At 52.1% G+C, this 20,379-nt stretch overlaps 1 protein-coding gene across 1 annotated transcript in view; it reads left to right on the top strand.

Annotated features, from left to right (window-relative positions):
• Window positions 1-19,458, top strand: part of LOC147091403 (chloride channel protein 1-like) — a 68,491-nt gene extending 49,033 nt beyond the window's left edge. The window contains exon 13 of the mRNA XM_085976760.1: window positions 18,203-19,458. Within this exon, the coding sequence (XP_085832886.1) occupies window positions 18,203-18,424 (222 nt within the window). The 3' untranslated portion in view covers window positions 18,425-19,458. The remainder of the gene's footprint in view (window positions 1-18,202) is intronic.
• The last annotated feature ends 921 nt before the right edge of the window (window positions 19,459-20,379 follow it).

Genomic DNA, 20,379 nt, shown 5'->3' on the forward strand with positions numbered 1-20,379 from the left:
GGAGTGAGGTGATCACAGTTTGGGGGGTGAGGAGATCACAGGTTGGGGTGAGGATATCACAGTTTGGGGGGTGAGGAGATCACAGTTTGGGGTTGAGGGATATCACAGTTTGGGGGGTGAGGAGATTATAATTTGTGTGTGAAAAGATTATAGCTTGGTGGGTGAGGAGATCACAGGTTGGCGGGGGAGATCGCAGTTTCGGGGCGAGTAGATCTCAGTTTGGGTGGTGAGGAGATCAAAGTTTGGGGGGTGAGGAGATCACAGTTTGGGGGGTGAGGAGATCACAGTTTGGGGGGTGATAGATCATAGTTTTTGGGGTGGGGAGATCACAGTTTGGGGGTGTGAGGAGATCACAGTTTGGGAGGTGAGGAGATCACAGTTTGTGAGGTGAGGAGATCACAGTTTGGGGAGTCAGGACATCACAGTTTGTGGGTTGAAGAAATCACAGTTTGGGGGGTGAGGAGATCACAGTTTGGGAGGTGAGGAGATCACAGTTTGTGGTGTGAAGAGATCGCAGTTTGGGGAGTCAGGACATCACAGTTTGTGGGTTGAAGAAATCACAGTTTGGGGGGTGAGGAGATCACAGTTTGGGGAGTCAGGACATCACAGTTTGTGGGGTGAGGAGATCACAGTTTGTGGGGTGAGGAGATCACAGTTTGGGGGGTGAGGAGATCACAGTTTGGGGGGTGGGGAGATCACAGTTTGTGGGTTGAAGAAATCACAGTTTGGGGGGTGAGGAGATCACAGTTTGGGGGGTGAGGAGATCAGAGTTTGTGGTGTGAAGAGATCACAGTTTGGGGAGTCAGGACATCACAGTTTGTGGGGTGAGGAGTTCACAGTTTGTGGTGTGAAGAGATCACAGTTTGGGGGGGTGAGGAGATCACAGTTTGTGGGGTGAGGAGATCACAGTTTGGGGGGTGAGGAGATCACAGTTTGTGGGGTGAGGAGATCACAGTTTGTGGGGTGAGGAGATCACAGTTTGGGGGGTGAGGAGATCACAGTTTGTGGGGTGAGGAGATCACAGGTTGTGGGGTGAGGAGATCAGTTTGGGGGGTGAGGTGATCATTCTTTGGGGGATGAGGTGATCACAGCTTGGGGGGTGAGGCGATCACAGTTTGGGGGGTGAGGAGATCACAGTTTGGGGGGTGAGGAGATCACAGTTTGGGGGAGAGTAGATTATAGTTTGCGGGGTGAGGAGATTATACTTTGGGGGGTGAGGAGATCACAGTTTGGGGGGGTGAGGAGATCACCGTTTAGGGGGTGAGGAGATCACAGTTTGTGGTGTGAAGAGATCACAGTTTGTGGGGTGAGGAGATCACAGTTTGTGGGGTGAGGAGATCACAGTTTTGGAGGGGAGATCACAGTTTGTGGGGGATGTTGTGTATGTACCTTTAAGAGAATAACTGGTCTCAGACTGCGCTACCGGCAGTGACCACCGCTGTATAAAAGGCGCTAGAGAGCCTCTGTTGTTTAGTTTCGTTATTGACTTCCACCAGTAAAGATCTGTTTGTTTTCACTTCTGCTGGTCCGTGTCTCAATCATTCACGGACTTAACACTGGCGACGAGTAAGAAACGTACTTACCTGGAACTCAGCAGCAGCTCCGACGACGTTGTTGAAGGTCGGAGCCAGAAGAAAGAAAAAAAAAAATAGAGTCCATTGAAACTCGAGAAATGGGCGTCGACCGTCAATCATCGGGTTAGAGACTTGCAGGAGCGACTTTCCAGAGCCAGGCTGGGTTCCTCGGTCCGTGGTTTCCCAGCTAATCGGGCTGGTGGCAGGTAGTGCTCTGATCCTTCCTGGGCTGCGGCGGGCTGAAGCTCGATCGGGTGGCTTTTCAACGGGGCCGGGCAGCGAGTCGGGAAGCAAAGAGAGAGAGAGAGGGTGGAGCACACAGGGCGCGGCCGGTGCTTCGAAGCCGGGCAGCGTTCGGACCTAAGAAGAGGGAGGGAAGTGTCCCAGAGGGTCCGCTCCACGACGGGACAATAATAAAAGAAAAAGAATCAATATTTAACGCGCAGGAAACCGTGGAAAGCAGCGCTAACAACAGCGGGGAAGAAGACAAAGCGCGGGAGGTGCCATTTTGTTAAATCGGGGAAGAAGGCAAAGCGCGGGAGGCGCCATTTTAGATTTGCAAGATGCCGAAGACTGGCTGTATCACTGCTTTTGATAATACATTAGAGGACTGGACCACGTATGTGGAAAGAGTCAAGGTATATTTCGAGGCAAACGAAATAGCGGAGGGGAAAAAGGCATTGATATTGCTAAACTTAATGGGCACTAGAACGTACGGCCTATTGCGGGATCTGATTACTCCAGCCAAACCGAAGGCGAAGAGTTTTAACGAAATTGTTGCTGTCCTACAGGAACACTTAAACCCTGCACCGCTGTTGATAGCAGAAAGATTTAAATTCCACAGGAGAACTCAGCACAAAGATGAGAACAATGCTGAGTATCTTACGGAACTACGCAAGCTATCAAAGCACAGCCAGTTCGGAGCAGGACTGGCAGATACCCTACGGGACAAATTTGTCTGTGGACTCCTGAGTGAAGGAACACAGAAGAAGTTACTCTCAGAAAAAGAGCTGACGCTAGATAAGGCTTTCAGCGTGGCAGTATCGTATGAAGCAGCAGCCAGGGGAGCTGCAGAAATTCAACAAAAACCACAGGAATACGGCACCCACGAAATGACACGGGGATTTGCAAAATGTTATCGCTGCAGCAGAACTAACCATGACCAGAAGGACTGCTGGTCCAAAGACAAAATATGCAGACAATGCGGGAAGATTGGACACATTGCACGAGTTTGTAGGTCTGGGAAGAAGACCAGCGACAACAAAAAGGCTACTAAGGAACCGTACAAGAAAGTACAAAAGATGACGGACAGTAGTTCCGAAGACCAGATGAGCGATAGTGAATCCGGAAACAGGAGACTAAGCTGTCTCAAACTTCACAATGTAATCGTAAAAGAAGATCACCGAACCATTTGGGTCACTCTCACGATAGCAGGGTCCCAAGTTAAAATGGAATTGGATACAGGATCAGCGCTAACCGTCATGAATCGACGAGACTACGAGCGGCTATTTTCACACATACCCTTGAGAGAGACATCCATCGTCTTGACGACGTATACGGGGCAAAAAGTATACCCCAGAGGAAAAATAAGGGTGCCTGTCGAATACAATGGCAAGAAAATACAGAAATTGTATCTCTACATACTGCCAAATGGTGGACCACCGTTATTGGGACGGGAATGGATCAGGAAGATAAACTTAGGTTGGCACTCCATTCATGCAATGACGGTGGACGGTAAAAAAGATGAAGACGTCACTCCTGGACGATTGTCAACAATCTTAGCTAACGCCAAAGAGGTATTTCAACAAGAACTGGGCACGCTTAAAGGCGTAACCGCCTCGTTAAAAATAGAAGAGAATGCAGTTCCCAAGTTTTTCAAAGCGAGACCGGTACCATATGCAATTCGCCCAGCCGTCAAGGCAGAGCTGGAGAATCTGGAGAAGGCGGGCGTGTTGTCTAAGGTCGACTGGTGCGAGTGGGCGACACCCATCGTTCCTGTCATGAAGAAAACGTTAAGCAATAAGTCCGGAGAGCCAAGGAAGATTCGCATCTGTGGGGATTTCAAGGTGACGGTGAACCCTGTCCTTCGCACAGTACAATATCCTCTTCCAAGCATAGAAGACATCTTCGCCTCGCTGTCTGGAGGGAAGCGTTTTACAAAAATTGACCTAGCACAAGCATATTTGCAGATGGAGGTTGAAGAATCCTCTAGGAAGTATCTCACGATAAACACTCACAAAGGTCTTTACCAGTATCATCGATTGGTATTCGGAGTACCATCGGCTCCGGCAATATGGCAAAGAGCGATGGAACAAGTCCTGCAAGGGATTCCGGGGACTCAGTGTTACTTGGACGACATCCTTGTAACAGGTGAAGATGACAGTATAATAATTCAACTTTATTGTCATTGCACAAGTACATGAACAACGAAATGTGATCTTGCAAGCTCCCATGACTGGGAGAAGCAAAGCCGCTGCGTCGGTGCGCGCCGCCATTCCATTTCCACCTTTCCTCCTGTCTGACAATCTTCAGCCCAACGCCCGGGCCTGCTCACCAGCCGCTCCTCCCGGGGCTCCTTCCGTGACCTTCTCACCAACTGCCCCTCCTCAGGGCTCCTTCCGTGACCTTCTGCACCTGGTCTTCCCTGATGGTCACCCCTCCAGGTACTAACCAGGCCTGGCTCTGCTTAGCTTCGCAAGCCTTGCCAGTGACCCTGTCCCTAGTCCCCTTAACAACCTAGAACAGGTGCTCACTAGACTAAGAGAACATGGGCTGCGAGCCAACCGCCCCAAGTGCGAATTTTTTAAGAAACAGATATCGTATTGTGGCCACGTGATTGATGAAGAGGGGTTACATAAGTCCCCTGACAAAATTGAAGCGGTTGTTAAGGCCCCAGCGCCTGAAAATGTGTCGCAACTGAGGTCATTCCTCGGATTGGTGAATTACTATCATAAGTTTTTGCCGAATTTGTCGACAATTCTGCACCCACTGAACGCCCTGCTACGAACGGGGGTAGCATGGAAATGGAGCGATGATTGTAAGCGTGCTTTTCAGAAGAGTAAGGACTTAATCACTTCAAAGGAAGTATTGGCTCACTACAACCCAGGACTGCCAACCAGGCTGGCGTGTGATGCGTCTCCCTACGGCATTGGGGTGGTACTGTCACATAAATTCCTTGATGGTTTGGAGAGGCCGATAGCTTTTGCGTCACGCCCGTTAGCTTCTGCCGAGCGAAACTACGCCCAGATTGACAGAGAGGCCCTCAGCCTAGTGTGGGGGGTGAAGAAGTTCAATCACTATCTGCACGGTCAAAAATTTACTCGACTAACCGATCATCAACCTCTTGTCTCCATTTTCAACCCTCAGAAGGGTGTACCGATAATGACAGCACAACGGCTGCAGAGATGGTCCCTTTTTCTAGGGGCACACCAATATGACATCGAGTACAAAGGAACTAAACAGCATGGAAATGCTGATGGATTGTCACGTCTACCGTTGCCGACGGTGGAAGAAGAAGACCTTGCAGTGGATCCAATGGAGTTATTCCACTCGACCATAGTCGAATGTCTCCCGGTGACGAATGCAAACATAGAAAAGGAAACACGGAATGACCCGACACTATCACGGGTCTATGATTTAACGGTGAAGGGATGGCCAGCACATGGCGAACCACTGCTGCCAGCATTCTCGCCGAGAAGAGAACAGCTGTCAGTGTGCAGAGGAACCTTGATGTGTGGATCCAGAGTAGTAATTCCACCTAAGTTGACGGATAGAGTGCTCAATGAGCTTCATGAGGGTCATCTGGGTGGGGTAAAAATGAAGAGCTTAGCCAGAGCGTTTGTGTGGTGGCCGGGAATTGATAGAGAAATCGAAGAGATGACCAAGAGCTGTGCAGGATGCCAGAAGGTCCAAAACGCCCCACCACAAGCTCCTCTGCATCCATGGGAGTGGCCCTCATCTCCATGGCAAAGGGTGCACATTGATTTTGCTGGTCCCTTCATGGACTCAATGTTTTTAATTGCGGTGGATGCACATTCAAAGTGGCCAGAGGTAATAAAAATGTCCTCAACCACCACAGAAAAAACTATCACAGTTTTACGAACCATATTCGCCAGGAATGGGCTGCCTGAACAGATTTGCTCTGACAATGGACCACAGTTTGTGTCTGAAGAGTTCCGGAGGTTCTTAAAGAACAATGGTGTTAAGCATTACACATCTGCCCCATATCATCCAGCCACTAATGGATTGGCCGAGAGGTTTGTCCAAACATTCAAGAAGGCTATCAAGGCAATGTGTAATGAAGATATACCCCTACAACACAAGGTGGACAACTTCTTGTTTGCCTATCGGCATGCGACACATGCGGTTACCAACCAAACTCCAGCCATGATGTTCTTCAATCGAAGACTACGATGCCGCTTGGATTTGGTTAAGCCAAACATCCGAAGAGATGTGGAGAACAGGCAGTTTCAGAATATGAATGAAAGGCCGACCAGGAGTTTTAAGATAGGTCAACCAGTTTTGGCCCGGGACTACCGCACTGAGAAATGGCAGCCAGGAACGATTTGTACACGACAAGGACCTCTCATGTATATCGTGGACGTTGGGGAGAGCATGGTAAGACGCCATGCTGACCAGATTCTAGAGTCACTGGAAAACGTCAACTCCACACCACGATCTGATACACCTGGTAATGAAATCGACGTTCCAATTGCAGCTACCGCAGAACCGGTAATATTGGAAGCAGATGAACCAAACAACGACATTGATTCCGACTCAACATTGCCAGAAGAACCTGATACCCCAAAGAGGCGTTATCCAGACAGAATCAGGAAGCCTCCTCAAAGACTGAACTTATAATTGCTTAATCTTAACCAATGTATCTAGCAACAGTAATTGTGATTGTAATTAGTTATCATTTAGTTGTTAAATGAATGTTATGTACTGTTTATCTAAAAGGGGAGGAATTGTTGTGTATGTACCTTTAAGAGAATAACTGGTCTCAGACGGCAGTGACCACCACTGTATAAAAGGCGCTAGAGAGCCTCAGTTGTTTAGTTTCGTTATTGACTTCCACCAGTAAAGATCTGTTTGTTTTCACTCCTGCTGGTCCGTGTCGCAATCATTCACGGACTTAACAGGGGAGATCACAGTTTGGGGGTGAGTAGATTATAGTTTGCGGGGTGAGGAGTCCCACAGTTTGGGGGGTCAGGAGATCACAGTTTGGGGGGTGAGGTGATCACAGTTTGGGGGATGAGGAGATCACAGTTTGGGGGGGTGAGGAGATTCTAGTTTGGGGGGTGAGGAGATCACAGATTGGGGGTGAGGTGATCACAGTTTGGGGGATGAGGTGATCACAGTTTGGGGGATGAGGTGATCACAGTTTGAGAGAAGAGGTGATCACAGTTTGGGGTTGAGGTGATCACAGTTTGGGGGGTGAGGAGATCACAATTTGGGGGTGCGGAGATTATAGTTTGGGGGCTGAGGAGATCAGAGCTTTCGGGGTGAGGAGATCACAGTTTGGGGGTTGAGGAGATCACAGTTTGGGGGGTGAGGAGATCACAGTTTGGGGGCGGAGGAGATCACAGTTTGGGGGGTGAGGTGATCACAGTTTGGGAGATGAGGTGATCACAGTTTGGGGGATGAGATCACATTTTGAGTGGTGAGGAGATCACAGTTTGGGGTTGAGGTGATCACAGTTTGGGGGGTGAGGAGATCACAGTTTTGGGGGTGAGGAGATCACATTTTGGGGAGTGAGGTGATCACAGTTTGGGGGGTGAGGAGATCACAGTTTGGTGGGTGAGGAGATCACAGCTTGCGGGGTGAGGAGATCACAGTTTGGGGCTTGAGATCACAGTTTGGGGGGTCAGGAGATCACAGTTTGGGGGGGTGAGGTGATCACGGTTTGGGGGGTGAGGAGATCACAGCTTGCGGGGTGAGGAGATCACAGTTTGGGGCTTGAGATCACAGTTTGGGGGGTCAGGAGATCACAGTTTGGGGGGGTGAGGTGATCACGGTTTGGGGGGTGAGGAGATCACAGTTTGGGGGGTGAGGCGATCACAGTTTGGGGGGTGAGGAGATCACAGTTTGGGGGGTGAGGCGATCACAGTTTGGGGGGTGAGGCGATCACGGTTTGGGGGGTGAGGAGATCACAGTTTGGGGGGTGAGGAGATCACAGTTTGGGGGGTGAGGCGATCACAGTTTGGGGTTGAGCAGATCACAGTTTGTGGGGTGAGGAGATTATAGTTTGGGAGGTGAGGTGATTATAGTTTGGGGGGTGAGGCGATCACAGTTTGGGGGGTGAGGCGATCACAGTTTGAGGGTTGAGGGGATCACAGTTTGGGGCATGAGGAGATCGCAGTTTAGGGGGTGAGGAGATCACAGTTTGGGGGGTGTGGAGATCACAGTTTGGGGGGTGTGGAGATCACAGTTTGGGGGGTGAGGAGATCACAGTTTGGGGGGTGTGGAGATCACAGTTTGGGGGGTGAGGAGATCACAGTTTGGGGGGTGAGGAGATCGCAGTTTGGGGGGTGACGAGATCACAGTTTGGGGGGGTGAGGAGATCACAGTTTGGGTTTGCGGATATTATAGTTTGGGGGCTGAGGAGATCAGAGCTTTCGGGGTGAGGAGATCACAGTTTGGGGGTTGAGGAGATGACAGTTTGGGGGGTGAGGAGATCACAGTTTGGGGGGTGAGGAGATCACAGTTTGGGGGGTGAGGAGATCACAGTTTGGGGGCGGAGGAGATGACAGTTTGGGGGGTGAGGAGATCACAGTTTGGGGGCTGAGGAGATCACAGTTTGGGGGGTGAGGAGTCCCACAGTTTGGGGGGTGAGGTGATCACAGTTTGGGGGATGAGGTGATCACAGTTTGGGAGATGAGGTGATCACAGTTTGGGGGAGGAGATCACATTTTGAGTGGTGAGGAGATCACAGTTTGGGGTTGAGGTGATCACAGTTTGGGGGGTGAGGAGATCACAGTTTTGGGGGTGAGGAGATCACAGTTTGGGGGTGAGGTGATCACAGTTTGGGGGGTGAGGAGATCACAGTCTGGTGGGTGAGGAGATCGCAGTTTCGGGGCGGAGGAGATCACAGTTTGGGGGGTGAGGAGATCACAGTTTGGGGGGTGAGGCGATCACAGTTTGAGGGGTGAGGAGATCACAGTTTGGGTGGTGAGATCACAGTTTGGGGGGGTGAGGAGATCACAGTTTGCGGGGTGAGGAGATCACAGTTTGGGGTTGAGGAGATCACAGTTTGGGGGGTGATGAGATCACAGTTTGTGGGGTGAGGAGATCACAGTTTGAGGATGGGGAGATCACAGTTTGTGGGGTGAGGAGATCACAGTTTGCGGGGTGAGGAGATCACAGTTTGGGGTGAGGAGATCACAGATTGGGGGGTGAGGAGATCAAAGTTTTGGGGTCAGGAGATCACAGTTTTGTGGTCAGGAGATCACAGTTTGGGGGGTGAGGAGTCTCACAGTTTGAGGCGTGAGGTGATCACAGTTTGGGGGATGAGATCACAGTTTGTGGGTTGAGGAGATTACCGCTTGGGGGGTGAGGAGATCACAGTTTGGGGGGTGAGGAGATCACAGTTTGGGGGGTGAGGAGATTACCGCTTGGGAGGTGAGGAGATCACAGTTTGGGGGTGGGGAGATTATAGTTTGGGGGGTGAGGAGATCACAGTTTCGGGGTGAGGAGATCGCAGTTTGGGGGATGTAGAGATCACAGTTTGCGGAGTGAGGCGATCACAGTTTCGGGGGTGAGGAGATTATAGTTTGGGTAGTGACGTGATCACAATTTTGGGGGTAAGGTGTTCACAGTTTGAGGGGTGAGGAGATCACAGTTTGGTGGGTAAGGAGATTATAGTTTGGAGGGTGAGGACATCACAGTTTGGGGAGTGAGGTGATCATTGTTTGGGGGATGAGGAGTTCACAGTTTGAAGGGTGGGGAGATCACAGTTTGAAGGGTGGGGAGATCACAGGTTGAAGGGTGCGGAGAGCACAGTTTGGGGGTGAGGAGATCACAGTTCGGGGGGTGAGGAGATCACAGTTTGGGGGGTGAGGAGATCACAGTTTGGGGGGTGAGGAGATCACAGTTTGGGGGGTGAGGAGATCACAGTTTAGGGGGTGAGGAGATCACAGTTTGGGGGGTGAGGAGATCACAGTTTTGGAGGGGAGATCACAGTTTGTGGGGGAGATCACAGTTTGGGGGTGAGTAGATTATAGTTTGCGGGGTGAGGAGTCCCACAGTTTGGGGCGTCAGGAGATCACAGTTTGGGGGGTGAGGTGATCACAGTTTGGGGGATGAGGAGATCACAGTTTGGGGAGTGAGGAGATCACAGTTTGGCGGTGAGGAGATCACAGTTTGAGGGGTGAGGAGATCACAGATTGAGGGGTGAGGAGATCACAGTTTGGGGGGTGAGGAGATCACAGTTTGGGGGGTGAGGAGATCACAGTTTGGGGGTGAGTAGGTTATAGTTTGCGGGGTGAGGCGATCATAGTTTGAGGGGATGAGGAGATCACAGTTTGAGGGGGTGAGGAGATCACAGTTTGGGGGTGAGGAGATCACAGTTTGGGCGGTAAGGAGATTATAGTTTGCGGGGTGAGGAGATCACAGTTTGGGGGGTGAGGAGATCACAGTTGGGGGGGGTGAGGTGATCACAGTTTGGGGGTGAGGAGATCACAGTTTCGGAGGTGAGGAGATCACAGTTTGGGGGATGAAGAGATCACAGTTTGCGGGGTGAGGAGATCACAGTTTGCGGGGTGAGGTGAACACAGTTTGCGGGGTGAGGTGAACACAGTTTGGGGAGTGAGTTGATCATAGTTTGGGGGATGAGGAGATTATAGTTTGGGGGGCGAGGAGATCACAGTTTTGGGGGTGAGGAGATCACAGTTTGGGGTATGAGGTGATCACAGTTTGGGGGTTGAGGCGATTATAGTTTGGGGGTGAGGAGATTAGAGTTTGGGGGGTGAGATGATCACAGTTTGTGGGGTTAGGAGATCACAGTTTGGGGGGTGAGGAGATCACAGTTTGTGGGGGACATCAGAGTTTGGGGGGTGAGGAGATCAGAGTTTGCGGGGTGAGGAGTCCCACAGTTTGGGGGTGAGGAGATCACAGTTTGGGGGGTGAGGAGATCACAGTTTGGGGGGTGAGGAGATCACAGTTTGGGGGGTGAGGCGATCACAGTTTGGGGGATGAGGTGATCACAGTTTTCGGGGGTGAGGAGATCACAGTTTGTGGGATGAGGTGATCACAGTTTGGGGGATGAGGTGATCACAGTTTTGGGGGGTGAGGAGATCACAGTTTAGGGGGTGAGGACATCACAGTTTGAGGGGGTGAGGAGATCACAATTTGGGGGGTGAGATGATAGTTTGGGGGTGAGATGATCATTGTCTGGGGGCTGAGGAGATCACAGTTTGGGGAGTGAGGAGATCACGGGGGTGAGGAGATCACAGTTTGGGGAGTGAGGTGGTCACAGTTTGGGGAGTGAGGTGGTCATAGTTTGGGGGGTGAGGTGATCACAGTTTGGGGAGTGAGGAGATCACAGCTTGTGGGGTGAGGAGATTATAGTTTGGGGGATGAGGTGACCACAGTTTGGGGAGTGAGGAGATCACAATTTGTGGGGTGAGGAGATCACAGTTTTGGGGGGTAAGGAGATTATAGTTTGGTGGGTGTGGAGATCACAGTTGGGTGGGTGAGGTGATCACAGTTTGGGGAGTGACGTGATCACAGTTTGGGCGGTGAAGAGATTACAGTTTGGGGGTGAGGAGATCACAGTTTGAGGGGTGAAGCGATCACAGTTTGAGGGGTGAAGCGATCACAGTTTGGGGGTGAGGAGTTCACAGTTTGGGGGTGAGGAGATCACAGTTTGGGGGTGAGCAGATCACAGTTTGGGGGTGAGGAGATCACAGTTTGGGGGGTGAGGAGATCACAGTTTGGGGGGTGAGGAGATTATAGTTTGGGGGCTGAGGAGTTCACAGTTTCGGGGTGAGCTGTCCAGAGTTTGGGGGATGAGGTGTCCACAGTTTGGGGGATGAGGAGATCACAGTTTGGGGGGTGAGGAGATCACAGTTTGGGGGGTGAGGAGATCACAGTTTGGGGGGTGAGGAGATTATAGTTTGGGGCCTGAGGAAATCACAGTTTGGGGGTGAGGAGATCACAGTTTGGGGGATGAGGTGATCACAGTTTGGGGGTGAGAAGATCACAGTTTGAAGGGTGGGGAGATCACAGTATGGGGTGAGGAGATCTCAGTTTGGGGGGTGAGGAGTCTCACAGTTTCGGGTTTGAGGTCATCACAGTTTGGGGGGTGAGGAGATCACAGTTTTGGGGGTGAGGTGATCACAGTTTGGGGGCTGAGGTGATCACAGTTTGAGGGGTGAGGACATCACAGTTTGGGGTGAGAGGTGATCACAGTTTGGGGGGTGAGGAGATCACAGTTTGGGGGGTGAGGTGATCACAGTTTCGGGTTTGATGTCATCACAGTTTGGGGGGAGAGGAGATCACAGTTTGGGGGATGAGATGATCACAGTTTGGGGGGTGAGGAGATCACAGTTTCGGGTTTGATGTCATCACAGTTTGGGGGGAGAGGAGATCACAGTTTGGGGGATGAGATGATCACAGTTTGGGGGGTGAGGAGATCACAGTTTAGGGGGTTAGGTGATCACAGTTTGGGGACTCAGGTGATCACAGTTTGGGGGATGAGCTGATCACAGTTTGAGGGGGTGAGGAGATCACAGTTTGCGGGTGAGGAGATCACAGTTTGGGAGATGAGGAGATTATACTTTAGGGGGGTGAGAAGTTTATAGTTTCGGGGGTGAGGTGATCACAGTTTTGGGGGGGTGAGGAGATCACAGTTTTGGGGGGGTGAGGAGATCACAGTTTTGGGGGGGTGAGGAGATTATAGTTTGGGGGATTTGGAGATTACAGTTTGGGGATGAGGAGATCACAGGTTGGGGGTAAGGAGATCACAGTTTCGGGTTTGAGCTCATCACAGTTTGGGGGATGAGGTGATCACAGTTTGGGGATGAGGAGATCACAGGTTGGGGGTAAGGAGATCACAGTTTCGGGTTTGAGCTCATCACAGTTTCGGGTTTGAGGTCATCACAGTTTGGGGGAGAGGTGATCACAGTTTGGGGGAGAGGTGATCACAGTTTGGGGGCTGAGGTGATCACAGTTTGGGGTGAGAGGTGATCACAGTTTGGGGGGTGAGGAGATCACAGTTTGGGGGCTGAGGTGATCACAGTTTCGGGTTTGAGGTCATCACAGTTTGGGGGGAGAGGAGATCACAGTTTGGGGGGTGAGGAGATCACAGTTTAGGGGGTGAGGAGATCACAGTTTGGGGACTCAGGTGATCACAGTTTGGGGGATGAGCTGATCACAGTTTGAGGGGGTGAGGAGATCACAGTTTGAGGGGGTGAGGAGATCACAGTTTGGGGGGTGAGGAGATCACAGTTTAGGGGGTGAGGAGATCACAGTTTGGGGGGTTAGGTGATCACAGTTTGGGGACTCAGGTGATCACAGTTTGGGGGATGAGCTGATCACAGTTTGAGGGGGTGAGGAGATCACAGTTTGGGGGGTTAGGTGATCACAGTTTGGGGACTCAGGTGATCACAGTTTGGGGGATGAGCTGATCACAGTTTGAGGGGGTGAGGAGATCACAGTTTGAGGGGGTGAGGAGATCACAGTTTGCGGGTGAGGAGATCACAGTTTGGGAGATGAGATTATACTTTAGCGGGGTGAGAAGTTTATAGTTTCGGGGGGTGAGGTGATCACAGTTTTGGGGGGGTGAGGAGATCACAGTTTTGGGGGGGTGAGGAGATCACAGTTTTGGGGGGGTGAGGAGATTATAGTTTGGGGGATTTGGAGATTACAGTTTGGGGATGAGGAGATCACAGGTTGGGGGTAAGGAGATCACAGTTTCGAGTTTGTGCTCATCACAGTTTGGGGGATGAGGTGATCACAGTTTGGGGAATGAGGTGATCACATTGGGGGATGAGGAGATCACAGTTTTGGGGGTGAGGTGATCACAATTTGGGGTTTGAGGTGATCACAGTTTGGGGGGTGAGGAGATCACAGTTTGGGGGTGAGGAGATCACAGTTTGGGGGTGAGGAGATCACAGTTTGGGGGCGAGCTGATCGCAGTTTCTGGGGGTTAGGTGATCACAGTTTCGGGGATGAGGAGATCACAGTTTGCGGGTGAGGAGATCACAGTTTGAAGGGTGTGCAGATCACAGTTTGGGGGATGAGGTGATCACAGTTTGGGGGTGAGGAGATCACAGTTTGAAGGGTGTGCAGATCACAGTTTGGGGGATGAGGTGATCACAGTTTGGGGGATGAGGTGATCATAGATTGGGGGATGAGGAGATCACAGTTTGGGGGGTGAGGTGATCACAGTTTGGGGGATGAGGTGATCATAGATTGGGGGATGAGGAGATCACAGTTTGGGGGATGAGGTGATCACAGTTTGGGGGATGAGGTGATCATAGATTGGGGGATGAGGAGATCACAGTTTGGGGGGTGAGGTGATCACAGTTTGGGGGGTGAGGAGATCACAGGTTGGGAGGTTAGGTGATCACAGTTTGGGGGGTGAGGAGATCACAGTATGGGGGGTGAGGTGATCACAGTTTGGGGTTGAGGTGATCACAGTTTGATGGGGTGAGGAGATCACAGTTTGAGGGGTGAGGAGATCACACTTTGTGGGGTTTGAGGTCATCACAGTTTGGGGAGCGAAGTGATCACAGTGTGAGGGGGGTGAGGAGATCACAGTTTGCGGGTGAGGTGATCACAGTTTGGGGGTGAGGTGATCACAGTTTGGGGGGTGAGGAGATCACAGTTTGTGGGGTGAGGAGATCACAGTTTGGGAGGTTAGGTGATCACAGTTTGGGGGCTCAGGTTATCACAGTTTGGCGGGAGAGGAGATCACAGTTTGGCGGTCAGGTGATCACAGTTTGGGGGTGAAGAAATCACAGTTTGGGGGGTGAGGTGATCGCAGTTTGGGAGGTGAGGTGATCACAGTTTGGGAGGTGAGGTGATCACAGTTTGGGGGGTGAGGAGATCACAGTATGGGGGGTGAGGTGATCACGATTTGGGGTTGAGGTGATCACAGTTTGATGGGGTGAGGAGATCACAGTTTGAGGGGTGAGGAGATCACAGTTTGTGGGGTTTGAGGTCATCTCATTTTGGGGGGCGAAGTGATCACAGTTTGGGGGGTGAGGAGATCACAGTATGGGGGGTGAGGTGATCACAATTTGGGGTTGAGGTGATCACAGTTTGATGGGGTGAGGAGATCACAGTTTGAGGGGTGAGGAGATCACAGTTTGTGGGGTTTGAGGTCATCTCATTTTGGGGGGCGAAGTGATCACAGTGTGAGGGGGTGAGGAGATCACAGTTTGCGGGTGAGGTGATCACAGTTTGGGGGATGAGCTGATCATAGCTTGGCGGTGAGGAGATCACAGTTTGCGGGTGAGGTGTTCACAGTTTGGGGGGTGAGGTGATCACAGTTTGGGCTATGAGGAGATCACAGTTTTGGGGGTGAGGAGATTATAGTTTAGGGGGGTGAGGAGATTTTAGTTTCGGTGGGTGAGGTGATCACAGTTTGCGCGTGAGGTGATCACAGGTTGGGGGGTGAGGAGATGACAGTTTGGGAGGTGTGGTGATCACAGTTTGGGGGGTGAGGAGATCACAGTTTGAGGGGTGAGGAGATCACAGTTTGGGAGATGAGGAGATTGTAGTTTAGGGGGGTGAGAAGTTTATAGTTTCGCGGGGTGAGGTGATCACAGTTTTGGGGTGGGTGAGGAGATCACTGTTTTGGGGGGGGTGAGGAGATCACAGTTTTGGGGGGTGAGGAGATTATAGTTTGGGGGATTTGGAGATTACAGTTTGGGGATGAGGAGATCATAGTTTGGGGTAAGGAGATCACAGTTTCGGGTTTGAGCTCATCACAGTTTGGGGGTGAGGAGATCACAGTTTTGGGGGTGAGGTGATCACAGTTTGGGGGATGAGGGATCAGAGTTTGGGTGGTGAGGAGATCACAGTTTGGGGGGTGAGGTGATCACAGTTTGAGGGGTGAGGAGATTACAGTTTGGGGGGTGAGGTGATCACAGTTTGAGGGGTGAGGAGATTAAAGTTTGGGGGGTGAGGTGATCAACGTTTGGGGGTGAGGCGATCACAGTTTGGTGTTGAGATCACAGGTTCGGGTTTGATGTGATCACAGTTTGGGGATGAGGGATCAGAGTTTGGGTGGTGAGGCGATCACAGTTTGGGGGTGAGGAGATCACAGTTTGTGAGGTGAGGAGATCACAGTGGGGGGGTGAGGAGATCACAGTGGGGGGGTGAGGAGATCGCAGTTTCTGGGGGTGAGGTGATCACAGTTTGAAGGGTGTGCAGATCACAGTTTGGGGGATGAGGTGATCACAGTTTGGGGGGTGAGGAGATCACAGTTTGGTGTTGAGGAGATCACAGGTTGGGGTTTGATGTGATCACAGTTTGGGGATGAGGGATCAGAGTTTGGGCGGTGAGGAGATCACAGTTTGGGGGGTGAGGTGATCACAGTTTGAGGGGTGAGGAGATTACAGTTTGGGGGGTGAGGTGATCAATGTTTGGGGGTGAGGAGATCACAGTTTGGGGGTGAGGTGATCACAGTTTGGGGGTGAGGAGATCACAGTTTGGGGGGTGAGGAGATCACAGTTTGGGGGGTGAGGAGATCACAGTTTAGGGGGTGAGGAGATCACAGTTTGTGGGGTGAGGAGATCACAGTTTGGGGGGTCAGGTGATCACAGTTTGGGGGGTGAGGAGATCACAGTTTAGGGGGTGAGGAGATCACAGTTTGTGGGGTGAGGAGATCACAGTTTGGGGGGTCAGGTGATCACAGTTTGGGGGTGAGGAGATCACAGTTTGGGGGGTGAGGAGATCACAGTTTGGGGGGTGAGGTGATCACAGTTTGGGAGGTGAGGTGATCACAGTTTGGGGGGTGAGGAGATCACAGTTTGGGGGGTGAGGAGATCACAGTTTGGGGGGTGAGGAGATCACAGTTTGGGGGGTGAGGAGATCACAGTTTGGGGGGTGAGGTGATCACAGTTTGGGAGGTGAGGTGATCACAGTTTGGGGGGTGAGGAGATCACAGTTTGGGGGGTGAGGTGATCACAGTTTGATGGGGTGAGGAGATCACAGTTTGAGGGGATGAGGAGATCACAGTTTGCGGGTGAGGTGATCACAGTTTGGCGGTGTGGAGATTATAGTTTGGGGGTGTGGTGTTCACAGTTTGGGCGATGAGATCACAGTTTGCGGGTGAGGAGATTTTTGTTTCGGTGGGTGAGGTGATCACAGGTTGGGGGTGAGGTGATCACAGTTTGGGGGATGAGGTGATCACAGTTTGGGGGGTGAGGAGATCACAGTTTGGCGGTGAGGTGATCGCATTTTGGGGTTTGAGGAGATCACAGTTTGGGAAGTGAGGTGATCACAGTTTGGGGGATGAGGAGATCACAGTTTCGGGTTTGAGGTGATCACATTTTGGGGGGGTGAGCAGATCACTGTTTGGGGGGTGAGGTGATCACAGTTTGCGGGGGAGGAGATCACAGTTTGGGGGCTGAGGAGATCACAGTTTGGGGGTGAGTAGATTATAGTTTGCGGGGTGAGATTATAGTTTGCGGGGTGAGGAGATCACAGTTTGGCAGGTGAGGAGATCACAGTTTGGGGGATGAGGAGATCACAGTTTGGGGGATGAGGAGATCACAGTTTGGGGGATGAGGAGTCCCACAGTTTGGGGGGTGAGGAGATCACAGTTTGGGGGGTCAGGTGATCACAGTTTGAGGGGCGAGGAGCCCACAGTTTGAGGGGGCGAGGAGCCCACAGTTTGGGGGGCGAGGAGCCCACAGTTTGAGGGGGCGAGGAGCCCACAGTTTGAGGGGGGCGAGGAGCCCACAGTTTGAGGGGGCGAGGAGCCCACAGTTTGGGGGGGCGAGGAGCCCGCAGTTTGGGGGGGCGAGGAGCCCGCAGTTTGGGGGGGCGAGGAGCCCGCAGTTTGAGGGGGCGAGGAGCCCGCAGTTTGAGGGGGCGAGGAGCCCGCAGTTTGAGGGGGCGAGGAGCCCACAGTTTGGGGGGGCGAGGAGCCCACAGTTTGAGGGGGCGCGTGGCCCACAGTTTGGGGGGCGAGGAGCCCGCAGTTTGAGGGGGCGAGGAGCCCGCAGTTTGAGGGGGCGAGGGGCCCACAGTTTGAGGGGGCGAGGAGCCCACAGTTTGAGGGGGGCGAGGAGCCCACAGTTTGAGGGGGCGAGGAGCCCACAGTTTGGGGGGCGAGGAGCCCACAGTTTGGGGGGCGAGGAGCCCACAGTTTGGGGGGGGCGAGGAGCCCACAGTTTGAGGGGGCGAGGGGCCCACAGTTTGAGGGGGCGAGGGGCCCACAGTTTGAGGGGGGCGAGGAGCCCACAGTTTGGGGGGCGAGGAGCCCACAGTTTGAGGGGGCGAGGAGCCCACAGTTTGGGGGGCGAGGAGATCAGAGTTTGGGGGGGGCGAGGAGATCAGAGTTTGAGGGTTTGAGTATGAGGAATTAATAAATGTGTTAAGAAGTCCTCCTTGATGATCATTCTACCTCTGAATTTTGCCCCTTTGCCCCCCACTCCTCCATCTTCTATCAGATCCAGGAGGCCATCGAGGGCACGTCGAAATCTGGGGTCCACCTTCGCCCCCCACTGGCCAGCTTCCGCGACGCTCAGGACCTGATGAAGCCGGACCGCGTGCAGGCGCTGATGCGACGGATGGCCTGGCTCTTGCCTCCGACTCCCGGGTCATCCCGGGGTACCCACTCGAAGAGGACGTCTGGCACGGAGCTGGATGGTGGCGAACAGCTTCCGTCGTGAGATGTGTGGAGTGGGGGGTGCGGAGGAGGAGGGGTGTGTGACTGGGGGTGGAGGAGAAGGGGGGAGAAAGATTCTGCGTATTATGTCCTTTGGGTGCCGTAAGCACAACCAAAAAAAAATGTCTTTTTAAACTGATGACGTTTGGCCTGTTTCTGAATCTTGATGTCAAGAGGGGGGAGGGAGAGAGACAGAGCAAGCGAGGGGGCCCCTCGCTGGAGGTCAGATGTCATGGGGAAGGAGGAAGAGGGCAAGGGCCAACTCTCCGCTGCACCTTTGACCTTTGCCGTCTAGCCCTTCCATCCTGTGCTGGTGGGGACGTTTTTTCACTGATAGTCTTAACTTAGCAGTTTGTTGGAGGTCATGTCCATACCAAACCCCTCCCCTCCCCCAACCACCCGACCCCTGACCCCAACCTCCGTCAAGCTCCGCAACCCTCCAACTAGGGGACGTGAATTGACCCAGTATCCATATAAAGGGGTCGGAATTCACCCAGGGATTCTATAAAGGGCGGAAATTGACCCAACGTCTCAATTAAGGGGTCAGAATTGCCTGTGTCCCAATAAAGGGGTCAGAATTGTCCCACTGTTTCGATAAAAGGGTGGAAATTGACCCAGTGTCCTATAAAAGGGACTGGAATTGACACAATGTCCCTATAAAGGGGCCTCGGCCTACTTGGCCGACCACAGCCTGCCCAGAGTGGGATCCATGTGGCCTTCACTCAAATCACTGAATTTCAGCTGCCTTTCCACGGTGGGCATTTATTTATTTATTATTATTATCCACTCCGCTACTTTATGTACAGCTTGTTAAAGGATTTGTATCTGTATATTTTGAGGTGCGTGTAAATTAGGGACAAGCGATTCAGGTCATGGGTCAGACGGCAGCCATTTTCTTTCGGTCCGTGATGTCACTTCCTGGTTACCATGTTGCCCAGTGACAGCCGACCACGTGCAATCGGAGGCTGGGCCTTCAGTGAGAGCGAAGGCTCCGGACTGAAATCTGTATTTACATTAAACGATCCCTACTGCAAACTACATTGTCTCTTCATCATTACTGTCAAAGACTCATTCTCGCAGGTCCTCGTGGGTCAGTGGGTGATGGGCAAGGGTGGCTCTGAGCCCCCCACTCCCCCCCCCACCTCAAACACACAACCACAAAAGAGATTAGCATGCAAAGTTAAGGCACATGGGATTGGGGGTAAGGTGCTGTCTTGGATAGAGAACTGGTTGGCAGACAGGAAGCAAAGAGTTGGAATAAACGGGTCTTTTTCTGAGTGGCAGGCAGTGACTAGTGGGGTACTGCATTGATCGGTGCTAGGACCCCAGCTATTCACAATATATATAAATGATCTAGACGACGGAACTAGATGTAATATCTCCAAGTTTGCAGACGACATAATGCTGGGTGGGCGTGTGTGCTGTGAGGAGGATGCAGAGAAACTCCAGGATGATTTGGACAGGTTGGGTGATTGGGCAATTGCATGGCAAATGCAATATAACGTGGATAAATGTGAGGTTATCCACTTCGGTGGCAAAAACAGGAAGACAGATTATTATCTGAACGGCAATAGATTGGGAGAAGGGGAAGTGCAACGAGACCTGGGTGTCCTTGTGCACCAGTCGCTGAAGGTAAGCATGCAGGTGCAGCAGGCGGTTAAGAAGGCAAATGGTATACTGGCCTTCGTAGCGAGAGGGTTCGAGTACAAGAACAAGGATGTCTTGCTGCAGTTGTACAGGGCCTTGGTGAGACCACACCTTGAGTATTGTGTGCAGTTTTGGTCGCCTTATCTGAGGAAGGATGTTCTTGCCATGGAGGGAGTGCAGCGAAGATTCACCAGACTGATACCTGGGATGGCAGGAATGACGTATGAGGAGAGATTGGGTCGATTAGGCTTATACTCGCTGGAGTTTAGAAGAATGAGAGGGGATCTCACAGAATCACAGAAACCTCACAGT

Source organism: Somniosus microcephalus, unplaced genomic scaffold (assembly GCF_052327205.1).
Source record: "Somniosus microcephalus isolate GS21.2 unplaced genomic scaffold, FLI_Smic_1.0 unresolved_chr3, whole genome shotgun sequence".
Taxonomy (NCBI): domain Eukaryota; kingdom Metazoa; phylum Chordata; class Chondrichthyes; order Squaliformes; family Somniosidae; genus Somniosus; species Somniosus microcephalus.